General features: G+C 38.7%; 2 protein-coding genes across 2 annotated transcripts; both read right to left on the bottom strand.

Annotated features, from left to right (window-relative positions):
• Window positions 1-1,012: 1,012 nt before the first annotated feature.
• On the bottom strand, window positions 1,013-11,689 carry LOC106870357 (uncharacterized). The gene is made up of 2 exons (XM_089338509.1): window positions 11,004-11,689; window positions 1,013-3,806 (listed from the first exon to the last, which is right to left on the bottom strand). Exon 2 carries the CDS (start codon window positions 2,911-2,913, stop codon window positions 1,606-1,608), a length of 1,308 nt encoding a protein of 435 aa, XP_089194635.1. The 5' UTR covers window positions 2,914-3,806; window positions 11,004-11,689; the 3' UTR covers window positions 1,013-1,605.
• A 2,627-nt stretch (window positions 11,690-14,316) lies between these two features.
• On the bottom strand, window positions 14,317-15,698 carry LOC106870085 (NAD(P)H-hydrate epimerase). The gene has a single exon (XM_014916065.3). The coding sequence runs from the start codon at window positions 15,566-15,568 to the stop codon at window positions 14,786-14,788; it is 783 nt and encodes a 260-aa protein (XP_014771551.3). The 5' UTR covers window positions 15,569-15,698; the 3' UTR covers window positions 14,317-14,785.
• Between the last annotated feature and the right edge of the window lie 5,309 nt (window positions 15,699-21,007).

The following is a 21,007-nucleotide window of genomic DNA, read 5'->3' as shown; positions in this document are numbered from 1 at the left end:
AGTAAGACCCCTTAATGCAGGCCCTGGGTAGGATTGAACCCTGCCCAGGATGTTCAATGTGGCTGCCTAATTATGTCTCTACCCACGAGACCACCAAGACACCCAACATTAATGTAGTAAATTATGAGATATTTAAATCTATCATAACTAAAGATACAAAAAAAAAAAAACCTCTCATCACAGCTGTAGCTCAGTAATTAATCGCAAATTGGGGACCTGTTTAGATGCCTTTGTAGGTAAGGACATTGATTAGTAAGTAGGGATTTAATGTACTGGGAGAGGGTTTCAATCTGTAACTCTCCCAAGGAATTACAAGAGCAGTGGAGTGCGGGGAGTAAATATTTTATTTTAAAAAATTTTTAATTTTTATAAACACCAAGGATAGTGCTCTTATATATATATATATATATATAGTATAATATAATATAATATATAATACATATATATAATATAATATATATATATAATATATATATAATACATATATATAATATATATGCCAAGGTCAACTTTGCCTTTCAGAGTTGATGAAATTAAGTACCAGTTGAGTACTGGGGTCGATGTAATCAACTAACCCCGCTCCCCTGAAATTTCAGGCCTCGTGCCTATAGTAGAAAGAAAGGCTTATTATTATTAGTACTACTACTATTAGTGACCAAAGTGTCCCACTGGTGGAACTGTGAGCACATTGGATAAAATTCCTTGTAGCTTTTCTTCTAGTTCTTTATGTTGTGAGTTCAAATCTCACTGAGGCCAGCTTTGTGTTTCGTCCTTCCAGGGTTAATACAATGTCAGTTAGATACTGGGGTTGACGTATGAAAAAAAAAAAAATAACAAATGCTCTGTACCATCAAATGACCCCCACAAAAATTTTTTTTGCAGATTTTGTTTTTTGTTTTAGAGGATTTCACTTTTTCATTTTGGATAATCATTTCGAACTGACACCAGTGCAAAAAAAGAATAATTAAAAAATTTAAATGAAATTCAACAGAAAAAAAAACAACAAATTAGATTGAAACATAAAATAAATTTTTCTAACACAAGTATACAAGCAGTGCTCCAGTATGGTCGTAGCTGAAATGGCTCAGACAAACAAACGGATACAAGGTAATTTAGTTTACTTTGCTTTTTTTCAAATTTTATTTATTGTTTGACATTATTTCTTTGCTGGGCAAGAAGAGTTAAGAGTCTTGTTTAACAATAAAAAGTTTTACGGTGAGATAAAGACATTTTTGTTGAGCGTATGTAGTGTGGCAGCATATACAAATGTGTATGTCAGCGGTTCCCAGAGTGGGGTGGGGTACTGTCCCCTTTGGGGCGGTGGAAAGATTCAGTGGGGTGTTGAAGAAAAGTAGAGCGCAAAAGGGGCTGACGGATGTAAAAACAACAAGAGAATGGGTTAATTAGGTTTAGTTTTATCTGTGAATTACAGTTGTTTTGGATTTGCTGCAAAAAGTGGTCCATGTTTGTGGTGGTGAGTAGGGAGGGGCACTAGGAATGTTGCTTGGGTGCCAAGGGGGTGGCAGGAATCACAGGTGTATGTATAGCTATGAACATATATATATATAAGTGTGTGTAGGAAGTGAGTTTGTTTTGCCGATCCTTTCAAGAAGAATGTAACGCTCGGACATGTTTGGACAAAGTGGAAGAATGTGTGAAAGTTTTGAAGCAATATCGGCACTGGAAGGGCCTCTCTCCTGAGTGCGTCCTCAAATGCGATTGGAGATTAGATGAGACAGAAAACGTCTTGCAGCAGAGGGGACACTCAAACGGTTTCTCTCCCGAATGCTTTCGCATGTGGAGTGCCAAGTTGGAAGCCTGGGCAAACCTCTTGTCGCAGATTGAACACAGAAACGGCTTCTCACCAGTATGGGTTCGTATGTGCCGGGTTAATGTTGACGACAGAGCAAAACTACGAGAACAGATATCGCACTGGAATGGTTTCTCGCCTGAGTGAACTCGACTATGTTTCCATAACGTTGAAGAATGAGAGAACGTCTTCTCACAAATCGGGCATTTGAAGGGCTTCTCTCCAGAGTGCACACGCATGTGGGCTGTCAGGTTGGCCATCGCCGAAAAGCTTTTATCACAAAAATCACATGTGTAAGGTCGTTCTGTTGAGTGTGTCCTCATGTGCTTCCACCTGGTGGAAGAGTGTGAAAATGCTTTCGCACATATTCGGCATCTGTATGGCTTCTCTCCAGAATGAACTCTCAGGTGTTGAGAGAGTGTGGAAGAATGGGAGAAAGATTTATTGCACACGACACACATATGCGGTTTTTCCCCAGAATGTGTCTTGAGGTGAGATGTTAAGTTCGATGGCATTGAAAATGTTTTGTCACATTGATTACACATGTAGGGTTTCAAACCAGACGTGTGCTTGGAACGAACATGTTTCGACAAGGTCGAAGAATGGGCAAACGCCCTCAAGCACACTTGACACGAGAATGGCTTTTCGCCAGAATGTACTCTTGAATGAATACGCAAGTTTGCAGCTGTGGAGAAGCTTTTCTCACACACCGTACATGTATACGGCCTGAGACCAGAGTGGCACTTCACATGTCGGGAAAGACTTGAGGTGTGAGCAAAAGACTTGTCACAGATATTGCAGTTGATTGACTGACGATCGATTTTATTGACAAATTCAGATGTCAAGGGCTGTAGATGTGATCCATTATGGTTTTCCGTTTTTTTTGATAACACATGAGTTTCTAAATGTTTGAGTAAGTTAGAACCATGGCTGAAAGTCTTATTGCAGCAGTTGCAGGTGTAAGGACAGGTTGTGGAATGACTACGCTTATGTCTGTAAAGGCTGGACGAATGGCTGAAGCACTTGCCACACTCTGTGCACATGAAGGGCTGTTCTGTGGCGGGTTTAGCCAAAGTTGATACGGATGCAGTAAGGGCAGTCATTATTGTTGATATTTCTTGATTTTTAAGAAAGAATTACTCATTTCTTCAGATTTTTTTTCAGAAAATCCCAGAAAATTTAAAGGGACAAAAAATGGGGAATAAAAAGAGAAAAAACCAAACAAGGGGATAAGGATGTGAGATATGAACTTTTAAGTCAAGGGTCTGAAACCTTTCAAAAGTATTTAAGTGTGGGGCTTTTATTCAATTTTTCAACTGGTCAGTGTTATTTGGCTGTTGATGGTGGGGGTGGGGTAAGTAAGAGACTTTTCTAGAGTTTGGAGTGTTGAAGTCACCTTCTGTAACAGAAAAGTATTCTTTTGAGATGGATAAAGAGTGTGTGTGTGTATGAATGTATATGAGTGTGTTTCTGAGAATGTGTGAATGTATGTGTATGGAGGAAGAGGACGAGGAAGAAGGATTTACCTCACAACTGATCCCCCTAGATTCATCCCTTCAAGGCTGACTGACAGACGAACTACACATCAACAATAACCATTCAGTTCCAGCCTGTATCAAAGACTTGTTATGATTCGAAGAAGGATTACCAAAAGGTGGTGGTGGTGGTGGTGGTGGTGGTGGTGGTGGTGGTGATGGCAGGGATTGAGTACCTTTCGGTTGGTCTTCCTTTTTCTCTTTTTTCTTTTTTTTCTCTTTACATTGAAACTAAGGCTTACAAGGATTTTGTTATGTTTGGGAATCAAAACATAACAACCACAAGCTTTAATCTTCTTCAACAACTGGATTTGATTAAACTATCAATTGTAGTTGTCAATCCGAACCAAACAAAAGAAATTTCATCATCATCATCATCATCATTAATGATGACAGAACATATTTTTTGGAAATAGATTTTTTTTTTTTATTTCATAAATGTACTCAAATATGTGGAACACCTGAAAAATATATAAAAAAAAAACAGAATGAAAATTAGTAAGAAAAAGACTGGAGCAGCAAAATTGGTAAAAGAAATACTGTGAATGGTATTTAGTTCCATTTTCCTATGTTCTAAGATCAATCATGCTAATGTTGACTTTTGTAGTCATGATTCCCATAACTTTTTATTATTATTATTATTATTATTATTATTGGCGTTAGGAAGGGCATCCAGCTGTAGAAACTCTGCCAAATTTAGATTGGAGCCTGGTGTTGCCATCCGGTTTCACCAGTCCTCAGTCAAATCGTCCAACCCATGCTAGCATGGAAAGCGGACGTTAAACGATGATGATGATTATTGAGTGAGAGAGCAGTCAGTGCATGTCATCAAAGTGACACTGGGGTGAAGTATGTGAAGCCCAGTATACCCATCCTGACTACTCGTCTGATAAGGGTACACCAGGCACATGCATCACAACCATATGTGCATGACATGGTGATCTCATATCAGGAAAATGCTTTGCAGTTTTTGTTCAGGACCTTTATAATCTGAGTTCATATCTTGGTGAGGCCAACTTTGCCTTGCATCCTTTCAAGGTCAATAAGATAAGTACTGGTCAAATACTAAGGGTTGGTGGTACCGACTAACCCATCCCCTCAAAATTTCTGGCCTTGAGGCTGAAATCTGAAACCATTAATGTGATTACAAAATAAAGTAAGGTGACAGTGACAAATGGTAGAAGCACCTTGCTGGACAAATTGCTTAACCCTTTCGTTACCAACCTGGCTGAAACCGGTTCTGGCTCTGTAATACAAATGTCTTGTTTTCAAAAGTTCTGAATTAAAATCTTCCACCAAACCTTAGTCACAATTTATGTTCCTAACAATCACTTAATGATAACAAAGTTATTTTACTAAATTCTTTGTTATATTTAAAATTAATTGAAAGAAACACAGAGCATCTCAACAGAAATATGGTAACAGAAGGATTAATGGTGTTTTATCCTTGTTCAAGTTTGGCTCTGTGGTTCGAGCATTCAGTTTACAAGCATAAGGCTGTGTGTTCGATTCCTGGTGGTGTGTTGTGTCCTTGAACAAGACACTTTATTCCACATTCCCCCAGTTCAGTCAGCTGGCAAAGATGAGTTGCACCTATGCATTTCAAAGAGACAGCCTTGTGTCATGCTGAATCTCCCTAGAACTACATTAAGAGGTATGCGTGTCTTTGGAGTGCCCAGGACACTTACATGTTAATTACAAACCAACTGAGAGCCAGAATGTTCTGAGTTCAAATTCTGCTGTGGTCAACTTTGCCTTTCATCCTTTTGGGGTCAATTAAATAAGCACCAATTGAGCACTGGGGGTGGGGGTGGAGGTCGATGATATCAACCAGCTTCTCCCCCAAATTTCAGGGGCCTTCTGCACATTACAAAATAAAGTACTGGGATCAATTTATCAGTCCCTGGAAGGGTTGACTGGCAAAACTGTTTTAGACAGGGTTTGGGTGTGAGCTGGGAATAGAAGGAACTGCAACACAGACTGCATTTTTTGCCTAACATTCTAACAATTCTGTTAATTTGCTTCTAAGGTTTCTCACACAATACCAGAAAAGTGTACAACAACAACAGTAGTTTGTACCACTCCCGGTGCTCTTGTATAACAGCTTTGTTTTTCAGAAGGGAAAAAGTACTTAATGAGTTACTTGGAGTAGCAGCAGCAGCATTAGTAGTAGTAGTAGTAGTAGCAGTGGTGGTGGTGGTGGCAGTAAAGTAGTATTAGTAACAACTGTACTAGTAAAAAACAGCAGCAATAGTAGTTGTTGTGGTGGTGGTGGTGGTGGTGGTAGTAGTAGTAGTGGTCGTAATGGTTGCTTTACTAGTAGTAGTATTAATTGCAGTGGTAGTGGGAGTGATGGTGGTGGTGGTGGTGGTTACAGTAGAATTAACAAACAAAAAGTCAGCAGTAATTTCTGTAGTAGCCATTGTTGTCACTGTTTAACCCCAGGTCAGCCCTGATCGAGCATATCTATGATCAAAGAACTTCCAACCACGACCATCTATCACGTCCTTCTCTTACGCTTTGTCTATCTAAGACTACATGACCCAATGTGACCCCACAACCTTTTTCAAGGATATACATTAGAGAGAGAGAGATTTAGTTCCTGTTTCTAGAAAGCTGAGCGACCACATGGTGTCTCCTCTTTGGAAGGGTTGGAATTATCAATATTTAGCGATGAGATGCATTGTCATTCATGCCTTTACAGTACCGCGGTGTTTTAAGCTAAACTTGTAGTTTTTATTTAAAGAAATGTAAAAAAAAATATCAACCAAAAAACAAAATAAAACAAGAAGTGAAGTCGTTCATGCTTTCCATGAGTCGACGAAGAGTTCTCTAGTGGTCGCTCGATCTGCTAGAAATAACAGCTGATGTCCCTTAAATTACGCAAAAGGTAAAATGCGGGTTAGATAAATACATAGCTTGATTATCTTTTCTCTTTTTTTTTTTGGTGGTGGATAAGTCAGTCACATCGATCTCAATGTTCGACTGTTACTTATTTTTATCGACCCCGAAAGGATGAAAGGCAAAGTCGACATCGGCGGAATTTGAACTCAGAACATAAAGACGAATGGAATGCCGCTAAAGCAAGAACCAGTTCATCATTGGGGTATCGATGTAATCGACTTAGCCTCTCTCTCTATCTCTCTCGAAATTGCTGGCCTTGTGCCAAAATTTGAAATCAATATTAAAAGCATCGCGTCTTAGGAAGATTTGACTGCTATTTTTATAGTCTGACCTGGAGTTAAATGGCAACTTGAACCAACGAGGGAACCTCTACGCCGCGGCCTCACACCTAGAAATAGCAGTCAATACTCTCCCTGTAAATTACGCCCGATCATAGTTAGTCTTGTCGTTGGTCAGACGGATCGGACTTGGTGGTTGGTCTGAGATTAAATAACAATCACTACAACCAACAGCACCCACCACCACCACCAAAACCACTGCCACAGCAACAACAACATTATCACAATCACGTAAACCGTCGCCACCGCCATCGCACAAGCCAGCCTCCCTACCAGGCCACTCGACCTGTAGAAATAGCAGCCAAATCTCTTTTTCTTAAATAAGTCTAACATCTTGTCAAAAATATACATATTTAATAATGTAGTTGAATGCTATTAGAAAGACAGGATGGTAAGGGCGGGAATGAGTTCCACGATTAGGATTGACTAACAACCGGAACTTACTAGAAATAACAGCCAAATCTTTCTGAAATCACGGCCTACCATCTTGGGAAAGTTAGGGACACATTAAGCAACGTTGTCTTGTACACCCCTAAAACAGGAGTCCTCCCAATCTGGGGTCCACCAGATACTTGGAGGGACTCATATAAAGATGAATACTTGGATCCGTGAGCTGAGTTTGGAGTTTTTTTGTTAGACCTTTGAAAAACCTGGGGTCTGCAGGGAATTTCATTTAAATAACACCAAAGTTCACAAACACTGCTCTAAAATGTCGGCATAGTCATGTTTGGAATACAGGGCCCACCCACTGCAATAAAATGTACAGTTGTGTACTTTAGCGGCCCTGTGCATTAGTCTGTATATTATAGTTGGGTATTTAGCAGCGTTAATACATTACTCAGCCCCAACCCCGTGTGATAGATTAATGCACCAAGATCCCTTTCTATACAATCATAACGTGCATAGATTGGCATTAGTGCCGGGTCTGTCTTAAGGCATGGACACCCAGGGGCCCAATTCTGATCTATGTATGCTATGGTTTACTGTTAAACACTGTCGGGCTCAGTACAATGATTTATTTGCCCAGGGGGTGGGGGTGGATACTGCTGCTAAGACGGCTCTGATTAAACCCCTATATTCGTGGGGTGGGGGCTCCGGTAATTTTATAGACACCTTATAACTGAAAACCACGTTAAACAATAAAATCAAAAAGCTGCGAACTAAACAAAACTTCATTTCATATAACTGGCTGATCGAGCTAACATGACAAAAAAATTAAAATAATAAAAAAGTAAAAACAAAATTCCTTCCATGGCCTTCCCAACATTTTTGCATATACCAGAGACTACATAAACCAGTGTATTCGCTTTTTGTTTTCTCAAAGACAAAAAGGCGATATTTGAGGAAGACATGGCTGCTATTTTTACCACATCAGGGTGACTACACAGAGGTTCCCTCTGGCTCTTAAAAAGTTATTACAAATCATGGTCGTTTGTTCATTTCCAGGTCAGCCCTGTACAATTTTATGACCACAGGGTATCTAGGATTACGTTACCTAGCGTCCTTTTTGTTAAACCCTTTTGTTTGTCCAAAGCATTTTCATAAGTTTGTCCTAAAACATCCGTGCTTTCTTTCTTTCTTTTTTTTTTCGTTTCAGACCTTTTAGTAAATTCTTATTTCATACTTTCTGAGCAATTCAAAGCTTTCGTTTCATAAGCTCCAAGTTAGTCTGGTGGTTGAATAAAAAATAAAGAGAGATTGTGTATCATATATGATGCATTGGGCGTCAAGGAAATATGTCTTGCGTATCACATGCGATACGCAAGGGATCCATTGAGATGGAATAAGATCCTACACAGGACAGGCAAAAAGTTAAAAGAGCTCGAGCGATGACCATTGCATCTTTTTAAAAAGCGTTTCATCGGTGGCCATCGCGTCTTCTTTACCTGTCCAAAGCACTTTTGTAAGTTTGATCTAAACGTCCCCTACATATCTTTAAAACTTTTAGTTGGTCCTTGTTTCATATGTTCTGAGCTGAGTAAAGCTTTCCCTTCATAAGTCCCATTAGTTACATTATTGGTAAGAAAACCCCCCAGAAAAACATGGGAATGTCTATCCTGTGCGATGCAATGTGCTACATAAGATAGGCAAAGAGTTAAAGATATTAGGAAGTGATTTAAGGAGGATTTGGCAGCTATTTCTAACAGGTGGAAAGCCCACAAATACGCACTTGTTGATTCGTGTAGGTCATTCATGATTATGTGACCTACACATCGAAAGAACGACGTCTACACTGCTGCCAATGGTCTCTTTATAAATATTCTTGCATTTTGTTGTTTTATTCACATCATAGTCATTGGATGGCGGCCACGCTGAGGCACGCCTTGCAATTAAATCTTACACATTACTAACTTTCCTTTTTATTTTTATCTACTATTTATTTTATCGGACTCTTTTTACGATACGGGTACGTAAACAAACTAGTACCGATTGTCCCTGAAAGATACAATGTGAATATGAATACACACACACACACGCACGCGAGCACATTCACACATAATGGTCCATGTAATAAACAGTCCGGCATTCCTATAGAATAGAGTCGGAAATTACCAAGTGCGCAGAAAACCAAAACTTTTCGAATGGGTTTGTTTGTCGTAAATTACAGTCCATCAATTTATTTATTTCGGCAAAATCACAATCTGCAATGTTACGAAGGCCACGGCAAGAACTTTTATAGTTTGGTCATTCTATAGGAATGCCATCCGTTTGACTTTCATTCACATATACCTATGCAATCAATCAATTAATCTATCTATCTAGTGTGTCTTTCACTACACACACGCACACTCTCTCTCTCAAACAATCCGGCGAACTTTGTGTGTGTGTGTGTGTGTGTATATATATATATATATATATATATATATATTAGGCGGTGCTCCAATATGGCCGCATTCCATCGTCAGAAATGCACTAAGAACATGAAAGAAAAAACACGAGACGGTCACAAAGTTCGCAGGATTGTTAGAGAGAGAGAGAGAGAGAGAGAGAGAGAGTGTGTGTGTGTGTGTGAAGTGAAAGATACACTATATATATATATATATATATATATATAAATAAATATATACACACTTTGTTTTTGCATCTGGCTTGCAAGATTCCTTATGTGAATTCGTGTGTTGAAACAAATTTTGTTGTGCCTGGGAAGATGTTACACTTTTTTTTTTAATACGTTTAGTGATACAAACAAGAACCAACACTCATTACGAGTGTACATTTCACATGTGATCACGTGACCGACCAGACCGATCAGATGTCACACATCGCAGGTCACAATGCGCTTTTTCATTGTTTTAGCCTTGAAAGGACGCCACCCTGCTGCTTAGGCGAGTAGATCAACACTCCCCACTGATCGAAGTGGGGACTGGAGCAACGTGAAAAGAAGTGGTTTTGCTCGAGAATACAACGCACCGCCCAGTCAGGGAATCGAACCTACGATCTAGCGACCGTGAGTACAACAGCGTAACCACTAGCCCACGCGCCTTCACGAGTGTATAATTATATATTCTAAATCACCAGAAGTTATAACTGTGACTCGAGGACACACAGTTTCGTCCATAGCACTTTTCAAACTCTGTGTGTGTGTGTGGCGTGCGCGCAATTGTTTATTCAAACAGAGTAACAGAACTCAACGCAGTCTAGAAGTTACATCCGTGACTCAAGAGTCAAAAATTTCCTGTCAAGCGAAACTAGTGACCAAACATAAAATATTCAGCAATCTTTCGGTATTAGTAGACGACGTCATTCACCTTCTTTTTCAGCCTAGCCTTTTTTTATTATCTATGTCATGTAGGTGAATGAAGAGGATGGTGACTGCTTGGAGACATAAGGCCTGTTATAAAAACCTGCCTAGACACGTGTCTTCACAGCAAGAAACTAATAGTGGCTCTCAGCTTTATATTGTGCATATAAAATGATATTTATCTCACACTGGATGGAGTACTTCTTTTTGTTGATCTTAACTTAACGGAACAGCAAACAGTCTATCTATCTATCAATCTCTCTCTCTCTCTCTATCTCTATATATATATATATATATGAGTATGTATACTTATCTCTACCGATCCAAAACTTTCTTTTCTCTCTCTCTTATATTATATATATATATATATATATATACATATATATATATATATATGTATGTATATGTATAAAACATGCCGTTTTCAATTTCCCTCTCTTTCTTAACCAATTTTTATCACTACATTTCGTAATTCTTCCAGCGTACCCCACCCCGAACCCTCTCCGCCGCCGCCCTCTCAACAACAACAACAAAAAAAATCCTTCCATTCAGCACACAACAGCCAAAATGAAGAACGAGGGGGTGGGTGGTGAAGAACCAAACCTAAAACTAACACACACACATATGTGTGTGTATGTGTGTGTACAAGATTGAATTGGTAAAAACAAACTTACCAGAAGTTTATATCGTCGTGGCTGCAACAACAACAAGAACAACAACAATCATTTTGACCATGACCTTCATCATCATCATCATCATCGTTGTCATAATATTTGTTTAACAAGTTGTCTGGCAAAAACGAAGTTCTTTTTTTACAGCAACAAAAACTTTACAGACACAAGACCAAGTTTTCGGTATTAGCTTCCATCCACTTTATATCTCACTCCACCGTTAGCAGCAGTAATAGTAGTTGTACCTGCAGCAGTGGTAGTTGTAGTAGCAGCAGCAACAGTAGTAGTAGTAGTAACAGTAGTGGTGGTGGTAGTAGTAGTAGTAGTAGCAGCAGCAGCAGCAGTTGTGTGAAGTTACTGCAAATAGCAATAGCAGAAATGGTGACAGGAGCAGCAGCAGCAGTAGTAGTAGTAGTAGTAGTAATAGTAATAGTAGTGGTGGTGGTGGTGGTGGTGGTGGTGGTAGTGGCGGTTGTATATACGTAATAGCAGAAGTTGTAACAGCAGCTGTAGAAGTAATAGTGGTGGCGGTGGTGGTGGTAGCAGTGGTGGAGGCGGTGGTAACTGTAGTGGTAGTAGCGGTGGTGGTGGTGGTGGTGGTGGCAGTAACTGTAGTGGTAGTAGCGGTAGTGGTGGTGGCGTCGTTGGGTGACCTACACCTAACGCAAGCAATAGTATTAGTGGCAACAGCAACAACACAAGTAGTAGCAGTAGCAGCAACGGTAGGGAAGTTGGGGGGGGGGGAGAAAAGAAGGAAGGTGAGTTCAACTGTACAAGTAGTAGTAGTAGTAGTAGTAGTAGTGGCAGTAGGAGTAGAAGCAGCAGAGTAGTAGTAGTAGTAGTAGTAGTAGTAGTTACAGGATCTACAATTATGGTAAAAGTAATGACAGAGTTAATAGTAATAGTAGTAGTAGTGGTATTAGTAACAGAAGTTGCCATTATAGGAGAAGTGGTAGTAGCAGTAGTGGTAGTAGTAGTAGTTTAGGAGTGTGGTAGTGCAATTTAAAAGACAAAAAGGACATTCAGGTTATTAAATAGCGGAGACAAGATGTGGTGTTGAGGCATTCATGCCTTTCTCAAAAGCTATTGATGAAAGCAAAGTGTTATGACATGAAGCGAAGTTTCAATCATCCAGGAGTTGTAGCTAGAGTGTGAACAGGGAACTCATGTTTTGTTAAGAAAAAGCTAAGAAGAATATAAGTGCAGGCATGGGTTTCTGGTAAGTAGCTTGCTTACCAACCACATGGTTCCAGGTTCAGTCCCACTGTGTGGCACCTTGGGCAAGTGTCTTCTACTATAGCCTCGGACCGACCAAAGCCTTGTGAGTGGATTTGGTAGACGGAAACTGAAAGAAGCCCGTCGTATATATGTATATATATGTATATACTTTATTTAAAAGCAGCAGAAATATTTCTGCTGCTTTTAAATAAAGCATATTAGTCTACCTCTGGTATTTGAGTACTTTTTTTTCCACCTTGTAGCACATTTTATGTGCTTACTCCGGTATATATATATATATATATATATGTATGTGTGTTTGTGTTTGTCCCCACCCCACTATCGCTTGACAACCGATGCTGGTGTGTTTATATCGCCATAACTTAGTGGTTTGGCAAAAGAGACCAATAGAATAAGAACTAGGCTTTCAAGGAATAAGTCCTGTGGGTCGATTCATTCGACTAAAAACCATGTAAGGCGGTGCTCCAGCATGGCCGCAGTCAAATGAGTGAAACAAGTAAAAAAAATGTGTGTGTGGAAGATAAAGTGTCACAGACATCCGCTATGAAAGAACCCACACCTTTGGAAGTTACTCCAAGAAACTAAAGAAATTACCAACTGTCTCTGTGAGGCTCAGCTTCTTTACACCATTTCTCAGCACTCTGCTCCATGTCTTCCTCTTCCACAGGTTCCTTCCACATTTAGAGATCGACATTCCTTCATGTAGCTGTTTCAATCCACATGCACCATATATCCCTACCAGTGCAGTCTTCCCTCCTGCACACAAACTGCTTAAACCCAACTTTTCTCTCAACATGTTTACACTTTCCTGTACTTGCACACTGACATTGCACATTGGAGCAGGTTAGCATACACATATATATCATCAACATCATCATGGAGGCAATGACCAAGACCTTTGGCATCATGTCATGCTTGAAAAGAAGACGCATCAAACCGAGCAAAATTGCAGTCATGGCAGATACTAGTGTCACACAAATGGCACGTAAATGCACCCATTACACTCTCAGAGTGTTTGTCATTAGGAAGGGCATCCAGCCATAGAAAACCATGCCAAATCAGACTGGATCCTGGCGCAGCCTTCCAATCCATGCCAGCATAGACAACAGATGTTAAACGATGATGATGATGATGATGATTTCAACAACTTTTTAAACTCAATTCCTAAAAAATATTCAGTTATAAAAATACTACAGGAATTTTTAAATATGGAACCATTATGAAGATCCACTAGAGTAAAATGGGAAACAAAGACATCCAAAGGCAGAGAATGGTTGAGAACCACTGGTTTAACCTTTACCCTGTCCCATGTTTCACATGTGACACACGGGACATGTTTCCCTGGGCTCCTTGCATCCTGTATGATACACGGGTCCAATTTTTTTTCAAGCACCAGAATAGCAGCTTGGGACTTCTGAATAAAAAGCTTTATATTACTCAGGTCGTATGACACAAGGACTAACTAAAGGTCTTAGGAAAGTGCTTTGGACAGGCAAAAGGGTTAGGAAAAAAAAAGAAATAAAAGAAAATAGTTTCTCACTCACAGTTCTGGGTTCGAATCTCACGAAGGTCAATATTTACATTTTGTTCTCACAAGGTCGATAAATAAGCAAGTATGATATTTACTACAAATCTTCTCACCAACAAAAGTTTGGCACCATGCCACAATAAGGTATGTGTATATTATATATATACATACAGGGAGAATACACACACACACACACACACATATATATATATGTATGTATGTGTGTGTGTGTTTGTGCCCCCACCATTACTTGACAACTGAAGTTGGTGTGTTTATGTCCCCATAACTTAGTGGTTCGGCTAAAGAGGCTGATAGAATAAGTACTAGGCTTACAAAGAATAAGTCCTGGGGTCGATTTGTTCGACTAAAAACCATGTAAGGCGGTGCTCCAGCATGGCCGCAGTCAAGTGACTGAAACAAATAAAATAATACATACACACACACACACACACATATATATATATATATATATATATATATATATATATATATATGTGTGTGTGTATATGTATATATATATATATAAACAATAGAAACAAAACAAAGATATTAACAAGAAATTAGTTGTTTTTATTGATGAGATAATATCAAAAATTAAATCAATTATTTTCAAGACAACCAGAAAAGAAAAAATGTCTTTTAAGTAATTAATAGTAATTTTATAATAGTTCTCTTTAATATCGGTACAAGGACAGCAGTTTTGAGGGGTGAAAGTCAGTCGATACCAGAGACTCAGTACTTCACTGGCACTTTAATTTATCGACCCTGGAAGGATGTAAGGCGAAGGTGACTTGGCGGGATTTGAACTCAGAACGTAACTGATTGCCGTAAGAACGCTGTATTGAGAACAGTTCCACATACAACGGGGAATGTTGCCAATCAGGGGGACACTTTGCTCGTAGCGCCTCAGGCCCATATTTTGGACCGGTCCTACAGAACATAAAAACATGTAACATAAAAATAATAATAATAATAATAATAATAATAATAATAATAATAATCCTGCAAATTAATTCTTCTATGTGGAAGTCAATTCAAGGATACAATCGGTGCCAGGAAACAATGGCAGATTGAGATCGTATTTTCGTTCAAGATCTTGTGGGACAAACCTGCCCCCTAAGTAATGGGTTCGACCTCGGAAGTGTTTGGCACATAATTTTGGTGCAGTCAAAGAGACGAGGGTATCGGGCTGGAGCCCATCTTCAGCGCCTGCCTCCACATCCCACCCCGACGGCACGTCCACGCTCAGTATGGGGCAACTGACTTTCTTAAGCATCTCCAAAACCGGAGCGAATGTCCCACGGACCGGGCCTTTGAAACTAAAACCAAATATGGCATCGATTATCAAACCGTATTTCTCATCAATATCCCGTTGATCGGTGGGGAAACTGTCCAAGAATTGAAGATTCATTTTCTCACATTGCAGCCGCAGATTTTTAAAGAGGGGTTTATCGGGACACTTGGGGTAAAATATTGTTGGTTCGCTGCCGAACATCTTCAGGTGTCTTGCACAGACTAAGCCATCTCCTCCGTTGTTTCCAGGACCACAACAAATGAGGACCGAAGCCCCTTTCAAGAGCGAAGGGTAACTACGGCCGGCGGCTATGGCACAGCTATAACCGGCCAATTCCATCAACTGGTCAACACTGAATCCATATGTGGTGAATAATTCCTGGTCGATGTTTTGGGCTTCTTCTTGGCGAAGAAATCGAAGTTTAGCGCTAGAAGTCATGATGGTTTGACGCTGAAAAGGTCTTGAAAAAGATCGCCAACAAAACTGGGAGAATATTTGCGTCAACATTCAATGTTTTCTCTTCTTTGTCACCTTTTTGTTTTGTATCAATCGAAGAACAAAACCTGCAAATACGAAACTACCAACAAACAACACCGCTTACATATAACCGGTGTCAGGTTATAAAAGGTCTACCTTTAATGAAGTTCTGGTTATCATTGGATTCCCTTTCACTCTTTTATTTGTCTCAGTCATTTGACTGAGACCATGCTGGAGCACTGCTTTTAGTCGAAGAAATCGACCCCAGAGCTTATTCTTTGTAAGCTTAGTACTTATTCTATCGGTCTCGAACCGCTAAGTTATGGGGACATAAGTACACCAGCATCGTTTGTCAAGCGATGATGGGAGGTGGAGACAAACACAGACACACAAATATCTACACACACACACACACATATATATACACACAACAGGCTTCTTTCAGTTTCCGTCAACCAAATCCAACGTGCGTGTCTTCATATGTATTACATATATTTTTCTAGAATTACAAACACAGAAATTTAAGTCGGAAATCGGAAAAAAGAAAAAAATTCGCAGAATAAATAAGAGCAGTGAAAATCGAAAATTTATGGAAGAAGCGAGAAGGTGAAAAATTTCTGCCGACCAGAAACAGCCTGGCGCACTTGATAATTTCCGACTCTGTTCTACAGGAATGTTCAATAAACCACAAAAAAAGCAAATAAACCAATTTATTTTTGAAATTAAGTTACAATTCCAAAGAACTGGAAGCAAATCAACTGGAACCCCTATTCTCCAGCACCTCCCCTCTTTTTCGACCAAGGTATTTATTTGGTGGAACAAATAAAAGTTAAGCACGTTGGTTAGTAGTGTAAGGGAAATAATTCAGTTTAACACGTATCCTCATGAGTTTTCTCCCTTGATGCTTTTCTCTCTCTCTCTCTCTTCGTCGATTCTCTTTATTCACATTTTGACGAAAAATGGATAATTTTTGGTTTAAATAATTTGAAATTATTTTCCTTTCATTTCATTTCTTTTGAATTGTTTCGGTCATTGGACTGCGCCCATGCTGGGGCATCGTCTTAATTAAAAGACCGCATTAGTTTAGAAGCTCGCTTTACAAGCACGTAGTTCCAGGTTCAGTCCCACTGCGCTGCGCCTTAAGCAAGGGGCTTCTGCTAGAGTGGTGGATCGATCATTGCTTTGGAAGTGAATTTACTAGACGGAAACTGTGGGGAAACCCGTTGTACATACATACATACATACATCCGGTGTTGGTTTGTTTACGTCCTCGTAACATCAGAGGTTCGATAAAAGAGAGCGATAAGATAACTAACAGATTTAAAAGTTATGTTCTGGGATCGATTCTTTCGACTAAAATTTTTCAAGATGGTGTTCCAGCATGGCCACAATCCAATGACTGAATCCAATTAAAAATGGTAAAAAGAAAAGAGTAAAAAACGATGATGGAATGTAACCCCCCCCCCCCCAAAAAAAAAATAAGCAATCAGTATATAAATAGATAAATTAGATTAATTTTTGTCGAGTATATGGTGCCGAAGAGCTGCTTTTATAGCGAAATGTCGATGTCCATCATTCTCGCTCATCTCGGAGCGAGTTGTCTCGCCTGGTTTGTGACATTCAGGTGTTCTTTAACCCTCGGCGTCGTCTGGGGTGGGGGGATTTGCCAGGACGTTATCGCGTAGCGAATTGGCGTATAAACAAAACACATGCACTATCTGTGTGCAGCGACCGATACAGAAAATGAATGAAGAAATAACAGGGGGCCTACAGGGTCTCTCAATGATAACTCTGACCAAGGGATACTGAGGCCCGCATCATCGTTGGCGGCTCGCCTCACCACGGTGTGCCGTCCGTGAGGAGACTTGGTTGATCCAACGCCTTAACCTCGCCATCGCCCGTGGTAATGCAGCGATTGTGCTGGCTTGCTTCAGTAGGATCCGTTCAACCTTGTGCTTGGTGTTGAATTCATATTTTTCTTTCTTCCTCTTCGTTTTTTAGTTTTTCTCTTGTTTTTTCTTTCCTCGCTCACTTTTGTATATTGTTCGGATTTGGATTTGTATTTTAACGTGATTTTGTATTTCTATGTGTATCTAATTCTATTAAATGTGGTTTTGTATTTCTACACGTATCATCTACATAGGTGTTATACATGTAATTTTCATGGTGTAAGAGAAATTGTTTCGAGGCTAAGTTCGTAGAAATAGTTAGCGCATCGGAAACAGAGTATGAGCTCCTACATTTTATGTTTTGAGTTCAAATGCTGCTGAGGTCAAGTTTATTGTTTATCTTTTCGTTGTTGTACTGCGGTCAATGGTATCGACAAACCCGTTTCGCCGAATTCCCGGCCTTGAGCTTAAATTAGAAAAATTAGGGAAAAAGATTCAAGGGAGATAACTGCACCCTTCCCATCAAAATTTCGTACATTTAACGAAATGTTTGATTTTTGCGTGTGTATGTGTGTGCGGATATATCTATAAAGAACTGACAAAATTTTGAATAGACAGATTTAATATCTTATTAAATATGTTATAGTATAAAGATAGCGATAAAAACTAATTATTATCTAAATAATTGCAAATAACAAAGTTAATTAATTCATATCACGTAATTACGACGTATAAATAATTAATCATCTCTTCATTCTGTCTTCCATTTGACATTTGAGATAGAGCAAAGTCAATTAATATTTTATAAATATTGTCATTTGATAAACAAATTCAAATAATTTTCTTTACGTAGGAAAGGACTGGTGTTGGGAGAAAATATTAACCCTTTTGATACCAACCTGCCAAAGACTGCTTCGAATTCTTAACGACAAAGTTATTTTGATAAATTCTTCGCTATTCTTGGAGTTAATAGAAACAAAGGCAGAAATATGGTAACAAAAGGGTTGAAGCGAACTAAACGTACTTGTTGCCCCTCCTCTCTCTCTCTCTCTATATATATATATATACATTTATAAGCATAATATATATATATATATATATATATATATATATATATATATATATATATATATATATATATATAATCTCCTTGTAGCTTCAGCCAGAGGTTAAGGTCATGCAGGGGCATCGCCTTTACCATAAATGCTGTTGTTTCCAGAACTGTTGCGCCTATTCGTGTCTTCTGCTGCAATGTGGGTTCATCTGATGTCTCAGATAAAGATTTGTCGAGACGTTCTTTGAACACCTCTGCATCTATACCTCGCAAATCTGTGGTTGTTTGGCAGAATGATGAAAAAACCCTTGAAACGTAAGCTGTTACAGTACTCAGTCCTTATTCTAGATGGAGAAGACGGGATCTTCGGTATTACGCCGATCCATCCAGTTCGATGGTTGGTACAGCTTCCAATGACAAAGTTAGGAGCTAGACTTTCCAGGATCTTCCAAATCTATTTCACAGCATATCTTTCGCGTCTTCTCTCTAAATAAGATTTAGCCACTTATTATTTATAATCTATTTTTAATCAACACACAGCAAAAATATTTCACAAACGTCCCAAATAGCACACTGAAAGTACTCTGATAGGTTTTAACGTTTCTGGTTGCCTCTAAATAAATCGAACTTTTGATGTGTAGCACATGAGTTACTTCCCCTGGCTAATTACCTTTCGTCAATTGATTTCCAAACCGTGCAGGAATAATTACTTGCTTGTAATTTTGGCCCAGGTCAAGTAATTCTGTGGAGCGGGGTGGGATTATTTGATTCAATTCCCTCAAGCAGAGAAAGAATTGGGTCAGTGAGATGGTGGAGAGGCCACTAATGTTTTAGGACACTCTTATATTCTCTGATGAGTCCAGATTTGCTGTATTTTCTGATAGTGGTCAAGTGTGGGTCTGGAGACTCTGTGATCAAGAATTTGATGCGAAAAGATTGCAGCCAACAATGAAACACGGCAGCTATTCTGTGATGTCTGGGGAGCAATTTGGAGGAATGGTCGATCGGAGCTGGTGGAGTGTGAAGGAAAGATAAATTCAGATAAATATGTGTCCAGATTGCAGAAAAGACTCCTTTCAATCTTCTCCAGTGGTGAAATGATTAAAGAAGACTCTTCATTTATGGAAGATGTGGTTCCTTGTCACGTGGCTAAAAAGACCCAAGATTGGTTGGAAGAGAATGGCATTAAAAAGCTTCCATGGCCAAGCCAGTCACCATGTATGAACCTTATTGAACACCTCTGGGGCGTAATGGACAGGACACGTCATAAAAAGTTAAAGAAAGCATCCTCAAAGCCAGATCTTTTGAAATTATTGCATGAAACTTGGAAATAAATTCCTCAAGAGAATATTCGTCATCTGATCAGTAGCATGCTTAATAGGGTCTTTGATTTGGAAAATGCAAAGGGCATGTCTACTAAATATTAGATTTATAACTTCAGATTTAAATAAATTTTAACAATTATAAGGGTGTCTATTTACTTCTGTCATGTCTGTGTATATTCCCCCCCCCCCCCGGAATTGAATAAGTTAAAGGGAACAGTAATTACATAGTCACCTTCATTAGCCTACAGCTGTCTCTGCTATAAGATGTTGTGTACTAAGAGCTGAGGCTTGTGCATCCCCTTATAGCTTCCTCAGAGCTGCCAAAATTTGTGTGTAGGTAAGAATACGTGTGCACACACACACACATGCATGCACACGCACACTCACAGAAGCACACACACACACATACACACACACTCATTCAATCAAGTTGTGTGTTGAACAATAAGCCACCAACAGATGGGAATAAACAAGAAACACCAGTTTAATGTATGCAACAGTTTATAGAAAGTTGTTACAATAGCAGAAAATATTAAAAGAAGTGCTTGATTTATTAGCAACATAAGAGGCCATCTGGCGAGAGAAAGCATGAAGTGATTTAAAGAAAAACTGAATTATATATATATATATATATATATATATATATATATACATATACACACACATGCAAACACACACACACACATATATATATATATACTCTGTATTGAGTTAGTATGTAGTATGGTAGCCAGTTCCACTTGAGGAGCTTTCTGTGATTGCCGCAGGATTCTATGAATCCATGTATTGCACTACAAGTTTATATATATATATATATATATATATATATATATATATATATATATATATATATATATATATATATATATATATATGTATGTATGTATATATATATATGTATATATATATATATATATATATATATATATATATATGTATATGTATATATATATCCTCATATATATATATGTACAAATAGAAGCAGTGAGAAGCACAACATTGTCAAATGAAAATATAGCTGCAATTGATAATAATAATAATAATAATAATAATAATAATAATAATAATAATAATAATAATAATAATAATAATAATAATAATAATAGTAATTATAATGATGATAGCAATAAGGATTTTGATAGTGATAAAAATAGTTAATTTGTTTCTAACGTTGGCAGAAGGCAACAGATTTGGCGGAGGG

Source organism: Octopus bimaculoides, chromosome 20, assembly GCF_046866305.1.
Source record: "Octopus bimaculoides isolate indiv1 chromosome 20, ASM4686630v1, whole genome shotgun sequence".
Lineage (NCBI taxonomy): Eukaryota > Metazoa > Mollusca > Cephalopoda > Octopoda > Octopodidae > Octopus > Octopus bimaculoides.
Note: the sequence above shows the minus strand (reverse complement) of the source record. Positions and strands in the feature narration are given on the sequence as shown.